At 53.4% G+C, this 19,310-nt stretch overlaps 1 protein-coding gene across 3 annotated transcripts; it reads right to left on the bottom strand.

Moving 5' to 3' along the window:
* Window positions 1-7,963: 7,963 nt before the first annotated feature.
* CA4 (carbonic anhydrase 4) lies at window positions 7,964-16,851 on the bottom strand. 3 transcript variants are annotated; one of them, XM_047833057.1, is made up of 9 exons: window positions 16,688-16,851; window positions 12,085-12,138; window positions 11,476-11,538; window positions 11,149-11,304; window positions 10,299-10,444; window positions 10,082-10,180; window positions 9,757-9,823; window positions 9,450-9,616; window positions 7,964-8,272 (listed from the first exon to the last, which is right to left on the bottom strand). In XM_047833057.1, the coding sequence occupies exons 1-9, from the start codon at window positions 16,743-16,745 to the stop codon at window positions 8,078-8,080; spliced, it is 1,005 nt and encodes a 334-aa protein (XP_047689013.1). In that variant the 5' UTR covers window positions 16,746-16,851; the 3' UTR covers window positions 7,964-8,077. The 3 variants fall into 3 exon arrangements, with proteins under 3 accessions (XP_047689013.1, XP_047689014.1, XP_047689015.1); XM_047833058.1 differs by lacking the exon at window positions 11,476-11,538; XM_047833059.1 differs by lacking the exons at window positions 11,149-11,304; window positions 11,476-11,538.
* Window positions 16,852-19,310: the final 2,459 nt, after the last annotated feature.

The following is a 19,310-nucleotide window of genomic DNA, read 5'->3' as shown; positions in this document are numbered from 1 at the left end:
GAATCCCAGAGGTTGACTCATAAATGCCACACTGAACTCCAAGTCTTCCTCCCCTATGACCCTTTACTTGGACCCATCATATCACAGCCAACCCCTTTCCCTTAAGAGGTATCTCCCAGGTGACCCACTCAGGCAGTAGACCCAGGCAAATCTGTCCTACATACTCCAAGCGGCTCCTGATAAAGCTGTTAACCCTGTGGCTGTGCATGAACCCACAACTTAAAGGCCCAATTCACTCACTTATGGAGACTGTGGCCAGTCCAGGCTCACAGATTAGAGGGGCAGTGTCACCTCGGGCCAAGGATTGGGAAGCAAATACCATGAGGAGGACACACGATGTTGGGGAACAGTGAAAGCCCAGGATCAAGTATCTCCTACGCCCAGGCCCTACATGTGGAAACAGCTGTTCAAACTGTAACAAAACCAGGTTGATTGTGTCAGTCACAGAAGGAAAGTCAGCATAAATAGAGCTTGGAAAACCTGGCTTATCTCTCAGGATTGCCCCGTGGGCAAGGTAAATATTTAGTTCCAGCCCTGGAATGGTGCCTGCTAATTCTGTGTTTTGCTATCATTTTTTTAAATTCATTCATCCTGCAAACATCTGCTGCCTGCCCCGCTTTGTGTGGCCAGCCAAGGCGTGGCACTTCCATACTCTGATGGCTAAGAGGCTTCGACCCTTCAAATCTTCTTCCTTCAGGGGATCTTGGTGGGGAAGAAGGTGGAGAGCAGACATTGAGGAGGACTTCACAAAGGAGTCCCTTTTGAGCTGGGTTTTGGTTGGCGTGTTAACCTCACGAGAAAAACACAGGTAGGGAGGGGCAGGGGATAGCGTTCAGATCTAGGGAACAACATGTCTCGGTCTGGCTAGTGACTTCTAAATGCAAGCTTCCCTGGAAGCACTTCCAGGCCAGCAGCTCTCAGTTCAAGGGAAGCAGCGCAGACCGTAGAGTTTGTAGCTCTGGCAGCCACCCATTGGTTGGCAGGGGCAAGTCCCTTTACCTCTCTAAACCTCAGTTTCCTTCAGAAAAATGGCAGAGCATGGTGATGACCCAAGGGTGGGCATGAGTACCAAATTGTATGGGTCCAAGTCCCAGCACCACTGTACAACTTGCCACTCATGGGTCCCTTGCATTTCGTTCCCTCCTCTGAAAATGGAGAAAATAGAAATGCACATCTCAGAAGCTTGTTTTAAGGATTGAGACATAAAGCATGTCAAATAGTTTTACCTGAATAAATATTAGCTGCTATTAGTATACTGTTATTTGCATAGAGTCAGGAATAGCAATGCCTGTGCCTGGGTTCTTCCAATCCAGTATTGATTGAAAGTCTACTATGTGCTCTATGCCATTGGGCCACTGATGAGCCCAAACTGCCCCACAGGTTGGCCTCCCCAGGAAGCTGACAGAGTTCAGTGTACAAGATGTTTATTAAGCAGTGCCTCTAGGACCTTCCAACACCTGTGGAAGAGAGCAAAGGAAGCAGGGTAGGATAAGGGAGGTATGGAGCTGCCACACAGGCCCGGTGGTAACCTTGGCTGACCCCACCAAGAGCTCTGGAGCTGGAATGGTCCCTTGGAGTCACCTCGAATTGGGCTCTTTATCCCCCCATGCTGATCAGTTTTTGGCTGGAGGCTGCTGCAGAAAGGAGTGTGACCTGGAGTGAAGGGGCTTCCTTTCCCTAGAGAGGCCGACAACTGAAGGCATCCACACTCTGACAGTGCTCACTGCTGGGACAAGCTTAGGGCTGCCTAAGGCTCTGAGCTGGGCAGCACATCATCCACCACAAACAGATGGAAATGCCTGCTGTCCTGAAGAGGCTGTGCCAGTGGGAGCTCTTGCTCTAAAGATTACTGTCAGGATTCAATGGGCTAGTGGATGTAAAGTACCTTACAAAGGGCCTGGCATGCAGATAATGATAGCTGAAGGTAGGAAAACAGATCAGGGTGATTACAAGGCGAAAGGAATGGGAGGAAGGGTGTCTGATGGACAGAGGGAACTCAGCTGCTGACTGGTGTCTGGGTCCTCTTCCTGTACTCCAGGCTGTGACGCCAATAAGCACTCTGACGCCTAGTGTTCTGCACCTCTTGAGTCTCTCCTCAGTTTGTAAATAAAACCCTGGCACCCAGCCCCTTCTGACCCCACCTGGACACGGAGGCCAGACGCTGCCTGAGGGCTCCCTTCCTCAAGAGGTGGCTGGTGTGATGGTGGCGGGGCTGCAGGAAGGGACCCTGGCCCTCCAGCTCAGGGAGGCGGGAGTCAAGCAGAGGCCAAAGGAGAAGGAATGAAGCTTTGGCACTGGCCTCTCCCAAGACTTTGGAAAGCTGTGGGGAGGAAGTCCATTGCTGCAAAGTGTACCCAGCTGCCCTTCCAACAGGGAGCCCAATACCAGTCAGGGAAGGGGAAAACCCCTCAACCAGTGTGCTATCAGTTCCTGGAGGGTGTGGCCAGTGGGAGGGAGAGGAGATGGCCAAGGAGGAAGTGGTGGCTGCCTTGGTCTCTGACCCCTCCTTTTGTCTGCCCTTCCTCTTGGCCTCAGTTTCCCTGACATAGATGGAATGAGGGTAGGGTCACTACATCTGGTAAATACAAAATCAAGATGCTTATGCAGCTAAACAACATAATGTTTTAGTATAAGTATGCCCCATGCAATTTTGGAGATACACTAAAAAAAAAAAAAAGTGTTTATCTGAAATTCAAATTTATCAGGCGATACTGGGTGGGTACAGACCATAAGCTGGGGGAAGCCTGCAGCAAATCCAGACAGTATAATAGGTGTACTGGCAGATGGCCAGGGACAGAACCAGCAGTGGAGAAAAGGACCCATCAGAGGGCAAATGTGGTAATCCTGCTGCTCCTGAGGAAGGACCAGAGGAAAATGAAATGGATCCCACAGCAGGAAAGCGGCAGGGGCCCTGGATAGTCTCAGCCGAACTCTAACCTGGACCACCACCCAATAAGGCAGGAACATGAGAGCTGCAGAGCAGGCTGGGCCTCAGTTGGCCTCCCCCTCTTGTCTCTCTCTGTTGTTCTGAGTGACCTTGGTGAACTCTGGGCAAAGGTCAGGCTGGGGGGCCTGCCTCAGTGGACTGCTCTGTGTATGGGTGAGGTGGAGTGCTAGGGGGGGACATCGGAGTGTCTGAGTGGAGAAGTGGACCCCTGGAGGGGTCTTACAGTTTCTCCCTTCCATAGGAGTAGGACTGCCAGCCCATCTCACACCTACTCCTTACCACAGGGGCAAATCTATGCATCACTCCTCAGAATCCTGACCTCCACATATTCTTCCCTATCCCCATCTCTGGAAGTGGTCAGTTTCTCTCTGTCTGTAGGTCCTACCCATCCTTCAGTGTTCTAATAAAAACAATCATAATGATAACTACAAATTATTGAATACAAACTCTTGGCCAGGCATCTTGTTTCATCTTTACACTGACCTTATGAAGTAAATCATCATCATGCCCATTTTACAGATGAGGAAATGGAGGCTCAGAAAGATGAATTAATGGGTCGCCTGGGTGGCTCAGTTGGTTAAGCATCTGACTCTTGATTTCAACTCAGTTCGTGATCTCGCTGTTCATGAGTTTGAGCCCTGTATCAAGCTCTGCGCTGGCAGTGAGGAGCCTGCTTGGAATTCTCTCTCTCTCCCTCTCTCTTTGCCCCTGCCCCACTCACCTTCTCTGACTCCCTCTCAAAATAAATAAATAAACCTAAAAGAGAAGAAAGAAGAAAGAAAGAAAGAAGAAAGAAAGAAAGAAAGAAGAAAGAAAGAAGAAAGAAAGAAAGAAAGAAAGGTAGGTGAATGAAGTTACCAAAGGCTTCTCACTTGCCTTTCACAGCTGTGGAAGAAGACTACAATCTAAATCTGTGTGGCTCTGGGGCCCATGCTCCCATGTGTCTATGCCTGTATTTTGTAGACCTGGTACTGCTGTGCCCTATGTGTCTGCCCTTGGGTCAGAAGTCCTGGGGAAAGAGCACAGACTGGTTTTTTTTTTTTTTTCCCTGAATCCTCAGTCCCTGGCACAGAGGACATAATAGTGTTTGTTGAAAGATCAAAATGTACCTTTGTCCCTTCCCTGTCCCCTGGCCCTCTCCCTCTCCTCCCAGGCCTTGCAGCAGCCAACACTTGGAATGTGAAGAGCCTTCCACGTGTCCATTCTCAGCTAGTGCTAAGGCTCAGAGGAAGGAACTGGCTTGTGACTTGTCTGTCCTGTAGCTGTCCTCCAAAGGAAGCCCCTCCCCAGGGCTGCCTGGGCCCAGGGGCATGTCCTTAGTCCCTAGAGGAGATAATGCCTTTGTCCCTACTCAGATAAACAAACAGAGTCCACTAGATGTGTAATTCAAGGTGCAGGAGCAGCGCCCCACCCACAGAGATGGGCCTGGCTTTCCTCCCAAGGTCACCAGCAGGAGCCTGAAGATAGCTAGGCCCAGTTAGATGGAAGGGTCAAGCTTAGCCCATTTTGTAGATGGATAAACAGGCCCAGAAACATGGGAGCCCTGTTCCCAGGCCTGCAAGGCCACCAGCTTCCCTGCCTCTTCCCACACATAAGCACAGACCCTCAGGGTGGTCCCACCACATGGGGATACTATTCACAATGTGGTCTCCATATAGGCACCCCTAGAGTTTTGTGACATGGTGGCCTTTTTGCATACAGGTATGTATGTGCATGCTCACTTCACCACCACCCATGATGCTGGGCCCCTATAGACCCTTCTACTTTCCCCACCCTCCCACCACCCCCCCCCCCCCCATATACTCCAGGCACTGTCAGATCAGAGCACAGGAAGCAGGACCAGCAAGTGTGCAAACTGAGAGCCAAGATGGGGAAGTTTATTTTCCAAGAATCATCTAAACACACGGGGAGTATTTTTAGCCCCTGGCTCCCACCCAGATGCCAAACCTAAATGGGGCCAGAGACGGAGGCCAGAGAGAAGAGCCATCAGGGATACAGAGCAGCCAGGGGAGACAGGGTGGGACAGGGTGCTACAGACCCCACCCTACCCCGGATCCAAAGATCTGTCTCTCTGGGAACTGCCACAGGCCAAAAGTAGCAGTGGGAGCCAAGGAGGTGCAGAGTAGCGACCCCAAGTTCTGACAGGTCTCCTAACCCCTCTCTGTGCCTCAGCATCCTTATCTGTGCAACAAAGAAATAACGCCACCCTTTACGAGGATTATAGAGAGGTCCATGTCTGGCCCTCAGCAGGCATTGGATGAATGTGAATCATGGTCTGTGCTCGGAGCCAGTAACCTCAAAGAAGTCAGGTGCCGACCAAAACTGTCAGGCACTGAGCCTTCCTCAGGCCTGGCCAGCTGCAGTGAAGAGTGTGTGTGTGTGTGTGTGTACACACTGTATGCCCGATGCAATGACCGAGGAGCATCAGAAGTAAATGAAAGCAGGGCTGTGGGGAAGGCAGGCAGGACTCTTTCTGAATAAGGTTGCCCCTGGTGACCCCTATCATCTCTGGCCACGTTGTGTCAGAAGCCAGTCTGGGTTGGGCACAAGGAACTTAGAATGTCCTCTCTAGAAAGGGATCTGCCCAGGGTGGTGGTGGGGCAGCATGGAGGGATTGAATTTACTCAGAAGAGGAGGCTCTCAAGAACACACACCCCACAAGAGGGATTGCCTATCAATCTCAACCTCCAGGATATGGGGGCTAATTCCAGGAATGGCTCCTGCAATAACTGTCTGGGAATGACCTTGCTATGAATCATGTGCTGACGGCACCTACTCAGCTTTAAGCACGTAGGGGAAGTCAGGGGAGAGGCTTGAGCCCTGGGACCTGAACAAGCTGTGCCGATTCTGTCCTCCACTGGCCAGGTTTATTATTGTGGGGTCAGGGGGACAGGAGAGGGTCACGTGCCTTCCGCAGGGGTTCCTTTAAGTCCCTTGGAGAGAGTTGGGACTTCCGGGTTCTGCTGCCCTGTTTTTTACTGAATGCTGCCTTGAGGGCAGGGACAGGGGTGGGGCTTTATTGGGGGGGGGGGAGTTTGGATTTCTGAGAGCCCTGAGCCTTGGGTGGGAGGGGGCGGGTACAAAAAGTCTCAGATCCCCCACAGGCTGCACCAGGAACCAAAAAGAACAGGTTTGGTGCCCACACACCCCCTGCTGACACACGCCACCTGCTGTTGCCATGGTGACCATAACACCACCCCCACTGCTGTGTGGTCACTGGTGAAGGGAGAGGGGTGCTTATTCTTGGTCACGAAAGGAAAGGGGAGGGGAGGCTTCTCCCTCTCCGCAGGTTTTGCTGGGAGTGGTCAGTCAGGGGCTCTGAGGGTGTCAGGGTGGCAGAGGGCTTAGAGGTCACCTCTGCCAACCAGCTCCCCTTCAGAGAGCGACAGTATGCCTGCCAGGGCTTCTAGCATCACATAATGGAATCCCTTGAGTGCCTGACTATCTCGCATGTCTTCCTGCGGGGAAGTTCACCATGTACAGACGGTAGAGCCTGTTAGAGAGGTTGTCCCCACAGACATGGCCCTGGCCTCCTCTTTACCTAGCAAGGCCCCTTCTCCTCCCCTTCCCCCACCCTCATGCTCCTCCAAAATCCAGCCCTGCCCTAGATGATGAGATCCCAGAACCTGGGGCCCCTTAACTCTGGGTTGCCGACTTGGGACCTGTCCATGGGGCCCTTATTTCCTTCTCCAGTTTTCTGGGCCCTTCCGCCCATACCTGCCTCTTCCTGGTCTCACTTGCAAAGTGTTCAAAGACCTGTGATCCATCAGCTCCTGGATCCCTGCAGCAGCCTCCCCTCACTCATCACCCCTTAGCTGTTTCCCAATGAAGCACATCAGGCTCTAGCTAGCTGTCTCTAGGGGCTCCCAGCTCTTTCACATTCAAAACCAACATCCTTATAATGTCTTAGTGCAAGCCCCTCCTGCCCCCCACACAATTGACCTCTCCCTTTTCCCCCTTCCTCCTCCCCCGTTCCTCCCCCTCCCCCCTCTCCCTCCAGCTCTCTTAACACAATTTCTCCCTCCCTCACTCCACTCCTGCTGGCGGTCTCCATCCTGTTCCTCTGACAGGCACCCTCCCCTCCACACATGAACACCTGCTGGCTTCCTGATGGAAAGTCTGCCCCTGTCTGCGGAGACCTTCCCTAACGACCTTCCCTTCCTGGTGTATCTTTCTCCATAGCTCTTGCTGCCTTCTGATACATGTACAGTGTGTATATTTTATTTATAGTGACTCTAACTAGACTGTGGACTCCAGGAGGGCAGGCAGGCATTTATTGTCTGTCTTCCCTGCCACATCCCCAGTGCCTAAAACATAGATGCTCAAGAAATATTTGGACAAATAAATGAACCTCCTCTCACCTACCTTGCCTAGGCTGTACCACACACAACCTGCACTTTCCACCCCTAGTACAGAGAAGAAAGTGCTAGGCTGGATCCTGAGCCACTTCTGCCAGAGCCCCCTCTGTGGCCTCCACGTATTATCCTCTCCTTTCTGAGCCTCAGCTTCCCCCATTATACAATGAAGAGGCTGGATTGGAACTTCTCTGGTTTTCTTTTCTTTCTTTTCTTTTCTTTTTAAAAGTTTATTTATTTATTTTAAGAGAGAGCAGGAGATGGAGGAGGGGGAGAGGCAGAAAGAGGGACAGAGAGAATCCCAAGCAGCCTCCACGCTGTCAGCGTAGAGCCTGACACAGGGCTTGATCTCACAAACTGTGAGATCATGACCTGAGCTGAAATCAAGAGTCAAAAGTGTAACCAACTGAGCCACCCAGGTTCCAGAACTTTTCTGGCTTTCGCTGTGTTGGAACTCAGAGCTATCTTTGCATCTCTCCAAATGGGATGCAGAGAGTTCAAAAAAGGTGGGAGGGGGGCAAAAGGTAGGAGGAGATGCCCCATGGTCCTTGCGTAGAAGAAATATCCAGGCCTTAAGGCTCCTACCCTGGAATGGCGGTGGGTTGAAGGGAACAGAACAGAGACAGTCATGGAAACTAAAAATAGACCTGAGAAAGGCTTCTCCAAAAATATATCTGTTTAATCATCATCAAAATCCAAGCTAGGAAGCCTGAGGAATGGAGGCCCCAGGCCTCTATGGGATGAGAGCAGAGGTCAAGTGTCCAGAAGTGAGCTATCATGCGAGGAAGCCAGCCAACAGACAGGTGAGCATGGGGACCAGCAGGGTTGGCAAGGGTAAGGGCAGCAGCTGTCCTGGGGCCTGAGACTTGAACACCAGGCGCTGTCCCTGGCGCTGCAGTGGCCTGACATTATCTGTCATTTTCAGTTTCTGCTCCGAGTCGTAGTAGAGCTTCGTGGAGAACGCAGCGATCTGTGGAAGGGGCAGGGCTCAGCAGCAAGCAGGGAGCAAGCATAGCTACATTTCCTGCTGTGTGACCCCAGGCCAGTAACCTTGCTTCTCTGAGCCCTCACTAATAAGGAGGCTCAGAATCTCTAACTCTCAGGGTTTTGTGCAGATGAAAAGCAAAAGGGGATATAGACTACCTGGCACTGGTGGGGGCTTAGTTCCTATTAGCTTCACTTAGCTGGGAAGCTAAGGACATACAGCTCACAGTTTTGCAGCCCCACAGTCACTGATCACTACTGTATTATCACTGCTACTATAGAACAGTGGTTCTCAGATTTCAGTGTGCAGTAGTATCACAGCTGGGGGCGAGGAAGGGGGGATGCTTGCTGGCCCCACTTTGCCAGGCCCCGCCCACACAGTTTCTGATTTGGTAGGACTGGGGTGAGGCCCAAGAATTCGAATGTCAAGCAAGTTCCCAGATGATGTTGATGCCACTGGTCCAGGGACCACTCTTTGAGAACCACTGTTCTGTAATGCAAGTATCACTAGAGCAGGGATTTGGGCCCTTTGATTCACTGCTCTATCCCTAGAGCCTAGTGTGTTATAAGGATTCGAGCACCATTTGTTGAATGAATGGACTTGTTCCTACTGTGGCTATCCTGACCTTCTCTCAGCTGCTCCTGGCCAGCCTTGGACCCTCTCCCATGTTGACCCCTCTCCTCAGGACATTGGTTCCCTGCCCTCAGCTGGACAACTCCCACCTACTTACAGAGGGCAGCATGGGAGCCTTTTCTGACCTCCTCTGCCATAGCCTCCCCTCCAGCCCTCAAACTAGGGATGGGATAGGCCAGACCTGTCTTGTCTGCCCCAAGGAATGTCTATGGATTCCCTGGTGACCCATCCCCACCCCAGTCCAGGGTGCCTCTGTGGGGATCCAGAGGAATGGTGTGGGGAACTGGGCAGTGGGGGGCCACACCCTTGGCAGCTCCCTGGAGTGACCCATCCCCACCCCAGTCCAGGGTGCCTCTGTGGGGATCCAGAGGAATGGTGTGGGGAACTGGGCAGTGGGGGGCCACACCCTTGGCAGCTCCCTGGAGTGACCCATCCCCACCCCAGTCCAGGGTGCCTCTGTGGGGATCCAGAGGAATGGTGTGGGAACTGGGCAGTGGGGGGGCCACACCCTTGGCTGGGTCCTAAGTACCTGGTCCTTGTGGAGCTGAATGCGCTCCTGGAACACAGTCCAGACAACCTTCTCCTCGCAGCCTGGAGTGGTAAGTGAGCCCAGGTAGCGGAAGTAGTGCCTCAGTGTCTCCTTCTTGGGGAGCAGGTCTAACAGGCTGATGCTGTCATTCATTGTGGTGTTCATCTCTGGGGCAGAGGCAGAAACAGAGGATACTGTCAGTTGGTGGGAGAAGCAGGGATCCCTGAGAGCCCAGGCCACTGCATCACCCTAGCTCTTCCTTTGTAGGAAGAAGTCTCCTCTCTTCCCTTCACCCCCAGCCACTCACTGGGTCTGGGGACATAAGACAGCGCCTCCACCAAAGGCTGGAAGCCATCATTTTTCTCAGATCCGGCCTGGAACAGAACAGAAGGGGGCTTGACAGGGACATGTGGAGAGCCAGGGGTGACCACCATCCCATTCTTCTGGACTGTGGGGGGGAGGGCAGGAAGCTTCTGGGACTGAAGCCCTGAGAGGCTCTGGGCTCCCCACCTGGGGGCAGAGAAGTCACTGAGAAACAGAGGGGAAGTCTGGATCCCCCCAGTCCCCTCCTGCCTTGCAGATCTCTGGATCCAAGAAGGAGCCTCTCAGACCCTGGCAGATGAGGGCCCCACCTCCACCAAGAAGGCCAGCACTGCAATCTCATCTTTGGGATCCTGGGCCTCTTTCTCGCTCCTCGATGTCCCCTTCTCTTTCTCATGTACTATGTGCATCTGGTGGGGAGTGAGAGGAATGGGGAGAGGGCCTGTGAGGCGGCTGGAACACCTTTTTTGCCACAGGCAGGTCCACCCAGAGCCCAACAAAAGTGTCAACCCAGGAAAGGGCACTCACCTCCATGGCATAGCGAACCCCATTGAGGGTGTGTTCTGAGCCCTTATCCAACTCCTCTGACCAGTGCAGATGCATCTGCTTGGCCCGGTAGCGGGCAGCCAATCCTCCTCCAGTGACCGAGGCCTCATCCTCCAGCAATACCATCACTGGAGGGCACAAGAGGGGACAGAGTCCTTGCACCCACCTCCTCTAGCCCGTCCCAATTCCACCTAGGCAGAACCTTCTCTCCTAGCTCCGACCCTTCATAGGCTACATGCCTGGGCCTGTGGAAATAGGATGGAATGGGACAGGTGACACGGCCCAGATTTTTTTCTGGCCTCTTATTAGCCTCTTTGCCTGCCTCTCCCTCTGCACATCCCAAACATGCAATTCAGCCCTCTCCCTGGTGCCCTGGTGTCCTCAAGACAATGTCTACAGTCCTCATCCCTGGGTCACCTGCCCCTGGGCTCAGTTTGGCCAACCCTGGATGGACTTTGATCCCTCCTACCTTTGCTCTCTGTCCACCAGGCACACTGAGCCACACATAGTTCCCTGAGCACCCCAAGCTGCTCCATACCTCTGTGCCTCTGCACATGTTGTTCCTTCTTCCTGGAATGCTGCCCTTCTCCCATAGCAGACTGGTCTGATTAAAGTACTGAAAATACTATGAAGTGTTCCCTCTTTCTAAGGCCCTTCCTGTTTCCCCCTACCCTCCCACTGTTAGGCTTTGCAGTTCTTCCTCAGCAAAGGTGGACCTGCACCTAGTCATCCCTGGAGGAGCCCACCCATCCAAGTCTTCTGGAACTCAAGGGTCCCCGGACCAGGTGCCCATGCCTGCCCAGGTCCCCTATCCCATCTGCCTGAGACCCACCTGAATGCCCATTGTTTTGGACTTTCCACTTTTGCTTCTTGTCATAGCCAGAGAAGGAGAAGAGTCCCAGGTTTGGGTCTACCTGTGCCTCGGTAGTGACAATGTTGATGGGGGACTGGCGGTTCTTCTTGCAGTCTCCACCCCATTGGCTAGGCCCTGAGCAGGGAGGGAGGGTGGGCTGAGAGTCAGGGGCACATAGCACCTCCTCAAGTTCAAGGAGGGGAATGGGAAGGTGCTTGGAAGCTGTGGAGAGGAGTGCCCTGGAAGGGGGCTTAGGAAAGCCTAATGTTAAGCATTATCTGAGGACTAAGAGGCAGGGAAGCAGACCTGGAGAAGGCTGATTCCCTGTAGCCAGTTGATAGACGCTTGGGAATGGGGCAGCACCAGTCACTGAAACACAGTACAGACCAGAGGAAAGCAGACTGTGGGGACATGGATCAAATTTGGGGGAAAAAATGCAAAGGACAACTTCCCAGGTCCACCCAAAGAGGTGTCACTGAAACAGACCGAACTCTTCCTTTTGTTATATGAGCAAAATGTGGGGCACCTGGCTGGCTTAGTCGGTGGAACATGTGACTCTAGATCTCAGGGTTATGTGTTCAAGCCCTACACTGGACATGGAGCCTACTTAAAAAAAAAAAGAGCAAAATGTATCTCTACATCTGATGCTACTGCTGATTTATTTGATAGAAGACATCCTCTTGGTGATAGTGACAAGAGATGCCAGGGACGATTCAGGTCACTCTACATTCTCTGTCTCCTCAGGACCAGGACTGTGTGTGTATGTGTGTGTGTGTGTGTGTGTGTATGAAGAACTGATATCTGACTAAGGAGCCATCATTACCCTTATCCTTCCCACCCTCCCCGGGTCTTCATTTTGACTTGGGCAGTCCCCACCACACAGAAAGGCCTGTCAGTAAGACGTGCTATACTTACCCAAGCAAGCATAGTTGGAGGCCTTGGCTTGAATGTCGTAGCACCAGTGTGAATCTGGAATAGGCAGAGGAAGGATATGAAGTCTGTGTCAATGTATTTGTGCACACATATGTCTCTAGGAATGCACTTGAGCTGTGTATGCACAAGCAACACTGTCTCTGTGTGTGTTTGTGTGTGCGCACGCACATGTGCACGTACATGGTGGGTCAGAGGCTAGGAATATCCATGGAGTCAGAGACCCCCTTGGGTTGGGATGGAGCATTCCTGGAGTCTCAGACAGAGGGCCCAAAGGAAGGAGGCTAAAGAAAATATAGGGATGGGGTGGAGGCAGTAGAATCAGCCAGGCCCCAGGTGTCCTGACCCACAGCACATCATGCCCAGGGCACTACTCAGGCAAAAAAGTCACCCTTGGGGGACCTTAGGGGGGCCTTCTGAGGCTACCAGCTCTACCCCGGGCTTGGTCTCCACACTCTCTTCCAATTGCTTTCAGCCCCCTCCTCCCTTGCATCTCCCACCCTAAACCTGGAAGGGTGGTTCTGGCAAGAGCACAAGAGAAGAATTAGCCCAGTCTCCCTTCCTGGGACAATAGAGCCAGGTTCAGCCTGGCCGCCTTCCCAGAGTTGATCCGGATGATGGAGGAGATTAGACTAGCCCCTCCCTGGAACACACACCCTCTTGTGTTATTAAGACCCATTCTGGGCTAAACTCTCAAAACCCATCGGGAAAGGCAGTCAGGCTTTTTCCCCTGTCCCATTACCTCACAATCCTGGTTCATGGGGCCAGATTCAGGTTCTAATCCCAGCTCTGGTTCAGGGCAGTAGAACCAGCATCTCTGAAAAGAGGCAGCGCTACAAACCTACTACACTAAATGCAAGATGTTACCATCAGGGGAAACTGCAAGGGCAGAGGGGACACCCTTTGTGCTTTCTGCTCAGTTTTTCTGTAAACCTAAAACTGCTCTATAAGTATAGTCTATTGATTACAAAAAAAAAAAAAAAAAAAAAAAAAAAAAGGCTGAAGCAGCAGGATGGACAAAACATTTGATCCAGAGCTGGAATCCTGGCTGGGCCACATGGGCACTGCAGGTTTAGCGGCAAGTCACCTAATCTCTCTCTGAGCCTCAGTTTTATCATCTGTCAAGTGGAGCTAATACCATCCACCTCACTGGGCTGTGGGAGGATTAAATGAGAGATAGTAGAGTATTCCAGGCAACCTAGAACATAGTAAACTCCCTAATGGATCCTTCCCTTCCCTGGCCTCCCTCCCTCTGGCCTCAGATCAGTGCACAGATGGCCAAAGGCTGGGCAGAGAGGAGACAAATGAAGTGAGCTGGAAAGAACTCAGGGATGAGAAAATTCCTAAGAAAAGCACAGCTTCCCACTCAGCTGAGCTAAGGTCTCTGAGCACATCTCCCCCTTCCTGCCAGGCTGCCTCCCTCCACCCCACCTCCTCTGGAGTCCCTGGAATGGGGATGTGGTGAGGAGGGAGCCAGTAGGAGGTCAAGTTCTTGGTAGGGAAGGAAGGAGGGGCTCCAGGCCAGGAGAGTGAGCATCCACAGAAAACAGGGCACTTTCTCACTCCAGGCCCTTCAGAGTCACCTAGGGTTTTTGAGTTTCCCAACTCCGGGTCAAAGCTGGCTCAGCCTCATTCAGAGTCTGACAGTCCCTGCAGTGTCTTCCCCACAACAATCTGTCCCCTGCCCTGGACTGGGCTCTGCTGTTCCCAGAAATTGCTGCATCTGAGGAACCCCCATGCGGGTCAACTCTGCAAGGGGCTGTGGCCACTTCCCACCCAGGCCAATCTCTGCAGGTGGATAGAGCTCTGAAGTTGGAGCCTGTTCACCTGGCCTCAGTCCTGGCTCTGCCTCTTGCTCAATCTCTGCAGAATTACGTGAACTTTTCTGAGCTCTCCATTCTCCCTCAGAACGAACTGCTACCAAACACCCAGGACTTTGGTCAGTGTCCGAGCAGACACTGAATGACATGGAAGGTCATTCACACCCATGGAAGGCTCCTTGTTATAATTATCCTATGTATTGGGGCACCTGGGTGGCTCAGTTGCTTAAGCATCCAACTTCGGCTCAGGTCATGATTTCTTTGCTCATGAGTTTGAGCCCTGCATCAGGATCTGTGCTGACAGCTCAGAGGCTGGAGCCTGTATAGGATTCTGTGTCTCCCTCTCTCTCTACCCTTCCCCCACTTGCACTCTCTCTTTCTCTCTCTCTCTCTCAAAAATAAACAGTAAAAAATTAAAAAAAAAATCTCCTATGTCTTCCCCTCTCAAAGGTCCTGAAGGCAGAAGGGGCTTCCAAGGTTGACTGGGAGGCCCAAGGAGAAGCCATTCCAGGGGAAGCCTTGCTTACGTCAGAGTCCTGAAGGGCAGAACCCCCTCTCAGCCTCCCCAGGGCCCATCTGATTCACACTGAGCCTTTCTTAGGAATTTGCTGTTCCCCTGACTCTGGCTACAGCTCCTGGTTTTGGAATGGTGACCTCTGATCCACTGTCTTAATCATGGAGACTTTTGCCCTGCTTGGCTGAATGCTCTTGTAACTGCTCTCTTCTGGAGTCAAGAACCAGGAAAACATAATGTTGATGAGGCCAGGGGTCAGGTCTACGTCCGTGGACTGAGGGGAGGGACTTTCAAGCAAGAGGCGGCAGGGTCGCAAACCAGCTCAGGTTCCTATATTCATTCATGAGAGGGCTGCCCTTGCAAATAATTATGAGCCTGCTGCCTCAGTCCATCTCCATAGGGCAAGAGAGGCTCCCCACAGACAGATCTTGGCTCCAAGCTCCAAGTTCTACCTAGGTGACCTGCTCTGACCAGGGATGCAGTAATAGACATAACCACATCACCAATCACTTGCCCACCACCCTTCTGTTCTTTAGAGGTGACCGAAGTTCTCTGATGGACCTTGCTCAAGCTACCCTCCCACTCTGTGGGGAAGGAGGAATCCTGGAAACCAGCTCAGCAAAAAACCCAAGTATGTCCTGGCAAAGTCTCAGCAACTCCTGGCCAGGGTTCTGGGGCTCAGAAGAAGTCTATGCTCCTCTCCCCTCCTTCACCTTCCACAGCAGCAGATAGTCGGGAGTGTGATGTGCAGCCTCATCACTCTTCAGCCTCAAATGTCCAAGGGGATGAAATGGGTTGAGGAAGACAGGTCCCAAGATAGTTCCCAGTGAAAAAGCCTCAGCACTTAAGGAGAGCACAGCTTGCATGAAGGGGCAGCTGAGAAAGATTCCTGGCTGGCTGGTCCCAGGCAGTGGTAGAGCCATCACCGTCATCACATCTGGGGGAGTCTGCCACGCGCCACGCAGGCACTGCACTAAGTACTTATACCCATTATCTTATTTGAATCCTTAAAACACCTAAGGTCAGAATGACTATCCCTATATTGTAAACGAGAAATTTGAGATTAAGTGATTTACCCACCACCACACAGTTACAAAACAACCGAATTAATTGCAACGTGTTTCTTTTTTCTTTTTCTACTAAGCCCACTGAAGCGGGTTTCAAACTCTCAACTTTACCTAGAAATTTTTTCACACCCTGTCTTTTCTCTTTTCTCCTCTCCTAGAAAGAAGCCAACAGTTTCTGCAAGATTCCCCTCATTCCCCCCTCCCCCCGGAACACCACACACACACACACACACACAACCGGCCAGCTAAATCTTTCTTGCAAAGGGCACACACTCTCCTCTGCTCCTGAGGACACCCTCACTACTCAATTCCAGCACTCCAAAGAGAGGAGCATCTAGCTTTGGAGAGTAAGTCTAGCCGGGTGAACCCCTAGGGGGACCATCGGAGGGGTAGCTAAGCTGGAGACTGGCAGATGGGGGCTTCCTGAAAAGGAGACCGTCCCCGTGGGGTCGCAGAAAAGATGCCTTCCGGATCTCTGCGCCCTGTGCGGCTGGAGGTGCTTTCGGCTCTTTATCAAATATTAACACACCACTCCCGCCACCTCCCACCTAGACGAATAATTAAGAGCTCGGACACACATTAATCTTTACATGAAAATCACCCTGGCCGGAAAGACCGGCTCGGCCAGGGCCTCGGGTCTCCTAGTGTCCCTGGCCTGCAGGCTCCCAGTACAGTGCTGGGGGCTGGGGAAGTGAAGGGGACAGGCAGCCTCAGGCGACAAGGAATCGGGGCGGGGGGGGGGGGGGGGGAAGGGGGGATACCAGGGACCCACCGCACACAATCTGCACCCGTGCTCTGGGAGGGGGACAGCCACTCAGCACCGAGCCCCGGCGGGACGGACTGCGACCGTCTGAGGAGCAAAGGCGCACGCAACTCCAGAAAGGGAAAGAACCGCTGCGTGCGTCGAGGCGGGTGGGAGAAGCATCCTCATCACTGACTGTCACGCTCGCGGGGCCGAGGTCCCGCAGGGCCCCGCGAGCCCCCCGCAGCCCTCCACACTCGTGCACACACCAGCTCCACAGCCGCACGTGGCCGTTCGTGTGCGCCCACTGGCTCGCGCCCGTCCCATCCGCTCGCCCCCGTCGCCGCGGCGGTGCCCAAGCAGCCCGTGCCCGACGCGCGCCCGGTGTCTCGCGCGCACTACGGCTGGGGGCGCAGAGGGGCCGGGCGGGAGCCCACGCGTTCACCTGCGCAGGCCAAGGGCCGGGCAGCAGCGAGGGCCAGGAGCGCAGGCAGCAGCCGCATCCCTCACAGGAGCAAACACGCCGCAGAGCCGGTGGGCGCGCGCCGAGGAGGCCTCCGGGGGTGCCGCGATCATGCGGGACCGGGTTTTATAGCGGAGCCGCTACGGGAGGGAGCCCCGACAGCGGGACGCGGAGAGTAGCTCCTCCCCCTGGCGGAGCCTCTCCTCCCCGCGTCCTGTCCCAGCGCTGAAATCCTCCGCTCCCCTCCTGGCCTTCCCACCCCCTGCCGAGCCACCTTGTGCCTTGTGCCGGGAACAATCCTCTTCCCTTCCTCCGCCAGCTCCTCTCCTCTCTGCCCAGAGGTCGTGCCCTCCCCGCCATAGCCCCTTGCCCCCATCTCACACGGGGTCTCCGGTTTGGGAACAGGGTGGCGACTTCGCGAGGTACTTGCTCGACACAATGGTGGGTGCCCATATTCTTGCCTTTGATCGTTTTGGCCTGGACCCCTGCGCAGCCCTCTCGCCTCGGAAGCAGTCCGCCGGGGCCTTGGAATGGGCTTGAGTTGGGGGTGGGCGGGTGTACATAGCCTCCGAAGGATGCTGGAGTTGAGGAATGTGTACAGGTGTTCGTTGAAACAGATGTCCTCAGAAAGAAGGCTTGCTTTTCTCACTCAGTGGTCGCTGATACTCTGGGTATCATCTCTTTTCTGTTTCCTCCTAGGCTGCTCCAAACTTATTTTCTAAGCAGACCAAGGACCCTTCTTCCAACAGCGAAGACGCCCCTAAATTGCTGTGTGTTTTTGTGATGGCCAGAGCAGGGGTGCGGTGAGGCGGCAGAACTAAGAAGTAGAGTCCAAGGGCTCAGTGAGAGAGAAACTTATGGGGTCAGAGGGACGGGGCTGGTTCCTCTTGAGGCCCCCCCCAACCCCTAAGATGAGATGGGAAGAGAAAAGACAGGGGTCTGAATGGACCCTTAGTTCACTTGTCTGTCAGGATCTTCAGAGGGGGCCAGGGAAAGGAAAGTTTTCTTGAAGGAACTGGGCTGAGGGCCGCCATAGAGAGGAAGCTGCCTCTTGTCTCAGGAGGGGTACTCCCTCTCCTGGCTTTGGCCCCCCTGCTGCAATGCCTCTGGATTCCTTCATGGCTCTAGGTACTGTGAGTCCCACATCTGGTGAAGGCTTCCGTGGGAGTTTGAAAGGCTCAGACTTGGGTAAGGAAGAGGGACAGGGAATCAAGCAGTGGGCCTGGGCCCCCTTCATCAACAGGAAGCCCCTGTTTTCTGGTCTAGTCGCTTCCCCATCCGCTGCCAACGTCTCAGCCCCCACCAGCCTTTGAACCTAAGCTAGGGACCTCTGAAGAGGGATTGTCTCCCCTAGAACTATCCAGGCAAAGGGGCTTCCTCCTTAGAGTCCTGTCTCTAATCAGCACTCCCCCGTCCTGGCCCAGGATCACACAGCCTCAAGGAGCAACTTTGATCCTACAGAGAGGACAGGGGGCGTCCACACCAGGCTTAGGGCTCTATTGTCCACACTGCTTTAGAATTTAATCAGCAACCAGGACCATGGGAGTCAGGGGAGGGATTCCACACCTTAGGGCCTTTTCTGTGGAGTGGATTTACGTCCACGAGGCTATAAAAATACATCTTTCAGGACTGAGGAATGGAGTGAGAAGGAACCTTATTTCTGGGAATGAAATCTACTTCAGGGATTCCCTGTGACCCCAGGCCAGCCCCTTGACTGGAGGAGAGACTTTGGAAACCTTTGGTGGGGTTAAGGGGCTACTGATCCCCTCCCAGGGGAGAAGAATGTGGGTGGGAGAGCTACACCCAGGTAATCCTACTCCACACTTTTGAGTGCGCCCCCTAGGATGCTGGGGCTAACAAGATAGGGGGGAGAACCAGGCCCTGGTATGGTGTAGCGTTTGAAGCATGGGGCATGAATGGGGGGAGGTTAAGTCTGGGCACATCCTCACGAATGTTCCTTAATCACGGACACCACAAAGGCTGTACAGTTGCAATGTGGGAGGTCAGAGGGTGGCTCCTTCTCTATATGTCATCTCTCCAAGGTTACACAGGTCAGGAGGCCCCCCACTTTTAGTCTTAACATTCCCAGCCTTATCTCCCAGCCTAGACCCCTGTCCTGGCCTGCTATAAACTAGTCACCTGTCACTGTCTAGGCCCAGGGCCCTGTTCCCCTGGAGAGGACAAAGCCCTCATTCAAGCAGGGATCATTAGAGCTGGGATGGGCCCTGACGCATCTCAGTGACTTACAGGACCCATAAAGCTGCCAGCCCAGGCCCACCAGCCCCAGCCCTGGCACAGGCTCTTTCCTCTTATTCCGCCCAGGGTCCCCAAGTGTCCTGCATTCAGGTCTCTGTTCTTCCTCTAACTGAGGGATGGCCTTGGGCAACTTTCCTACTCCTCTGTGATTGCAACTTCCTCATCTATAAAGTGGGGATGATAATCTCTACCCTGCTGACCTCTGCCAATAAACAGTTATTGGGAACCAGTTGTGAGCCAGCACCTGCCCAGCCCAGACTTTCACAAGCTGCCTCATGGTTCCTGGGTGTAGCCATTGACCTGTGGCAGGTGCAGACATGAATCACGGTTGTCATCTTCTGGGGATGTT

Source organism: Prionailurus viverrinus, chromosome E1 (assembly GCF_022837055.1).
Source record: "Prionailurus viverrinus isolate Anna chromosome E1, UM_Priviv_1.0, whole genome shotgun sequence".
Lineage (NCBI taxonomy): Eukaryota > Metazoa > Chordata > Mammalia > Carnivora > Felidae > Prionailurus > Prionailurus viverrinus.
This window is presented reverse-complemented; position numbering and strand designations above follow the sequence as displayed.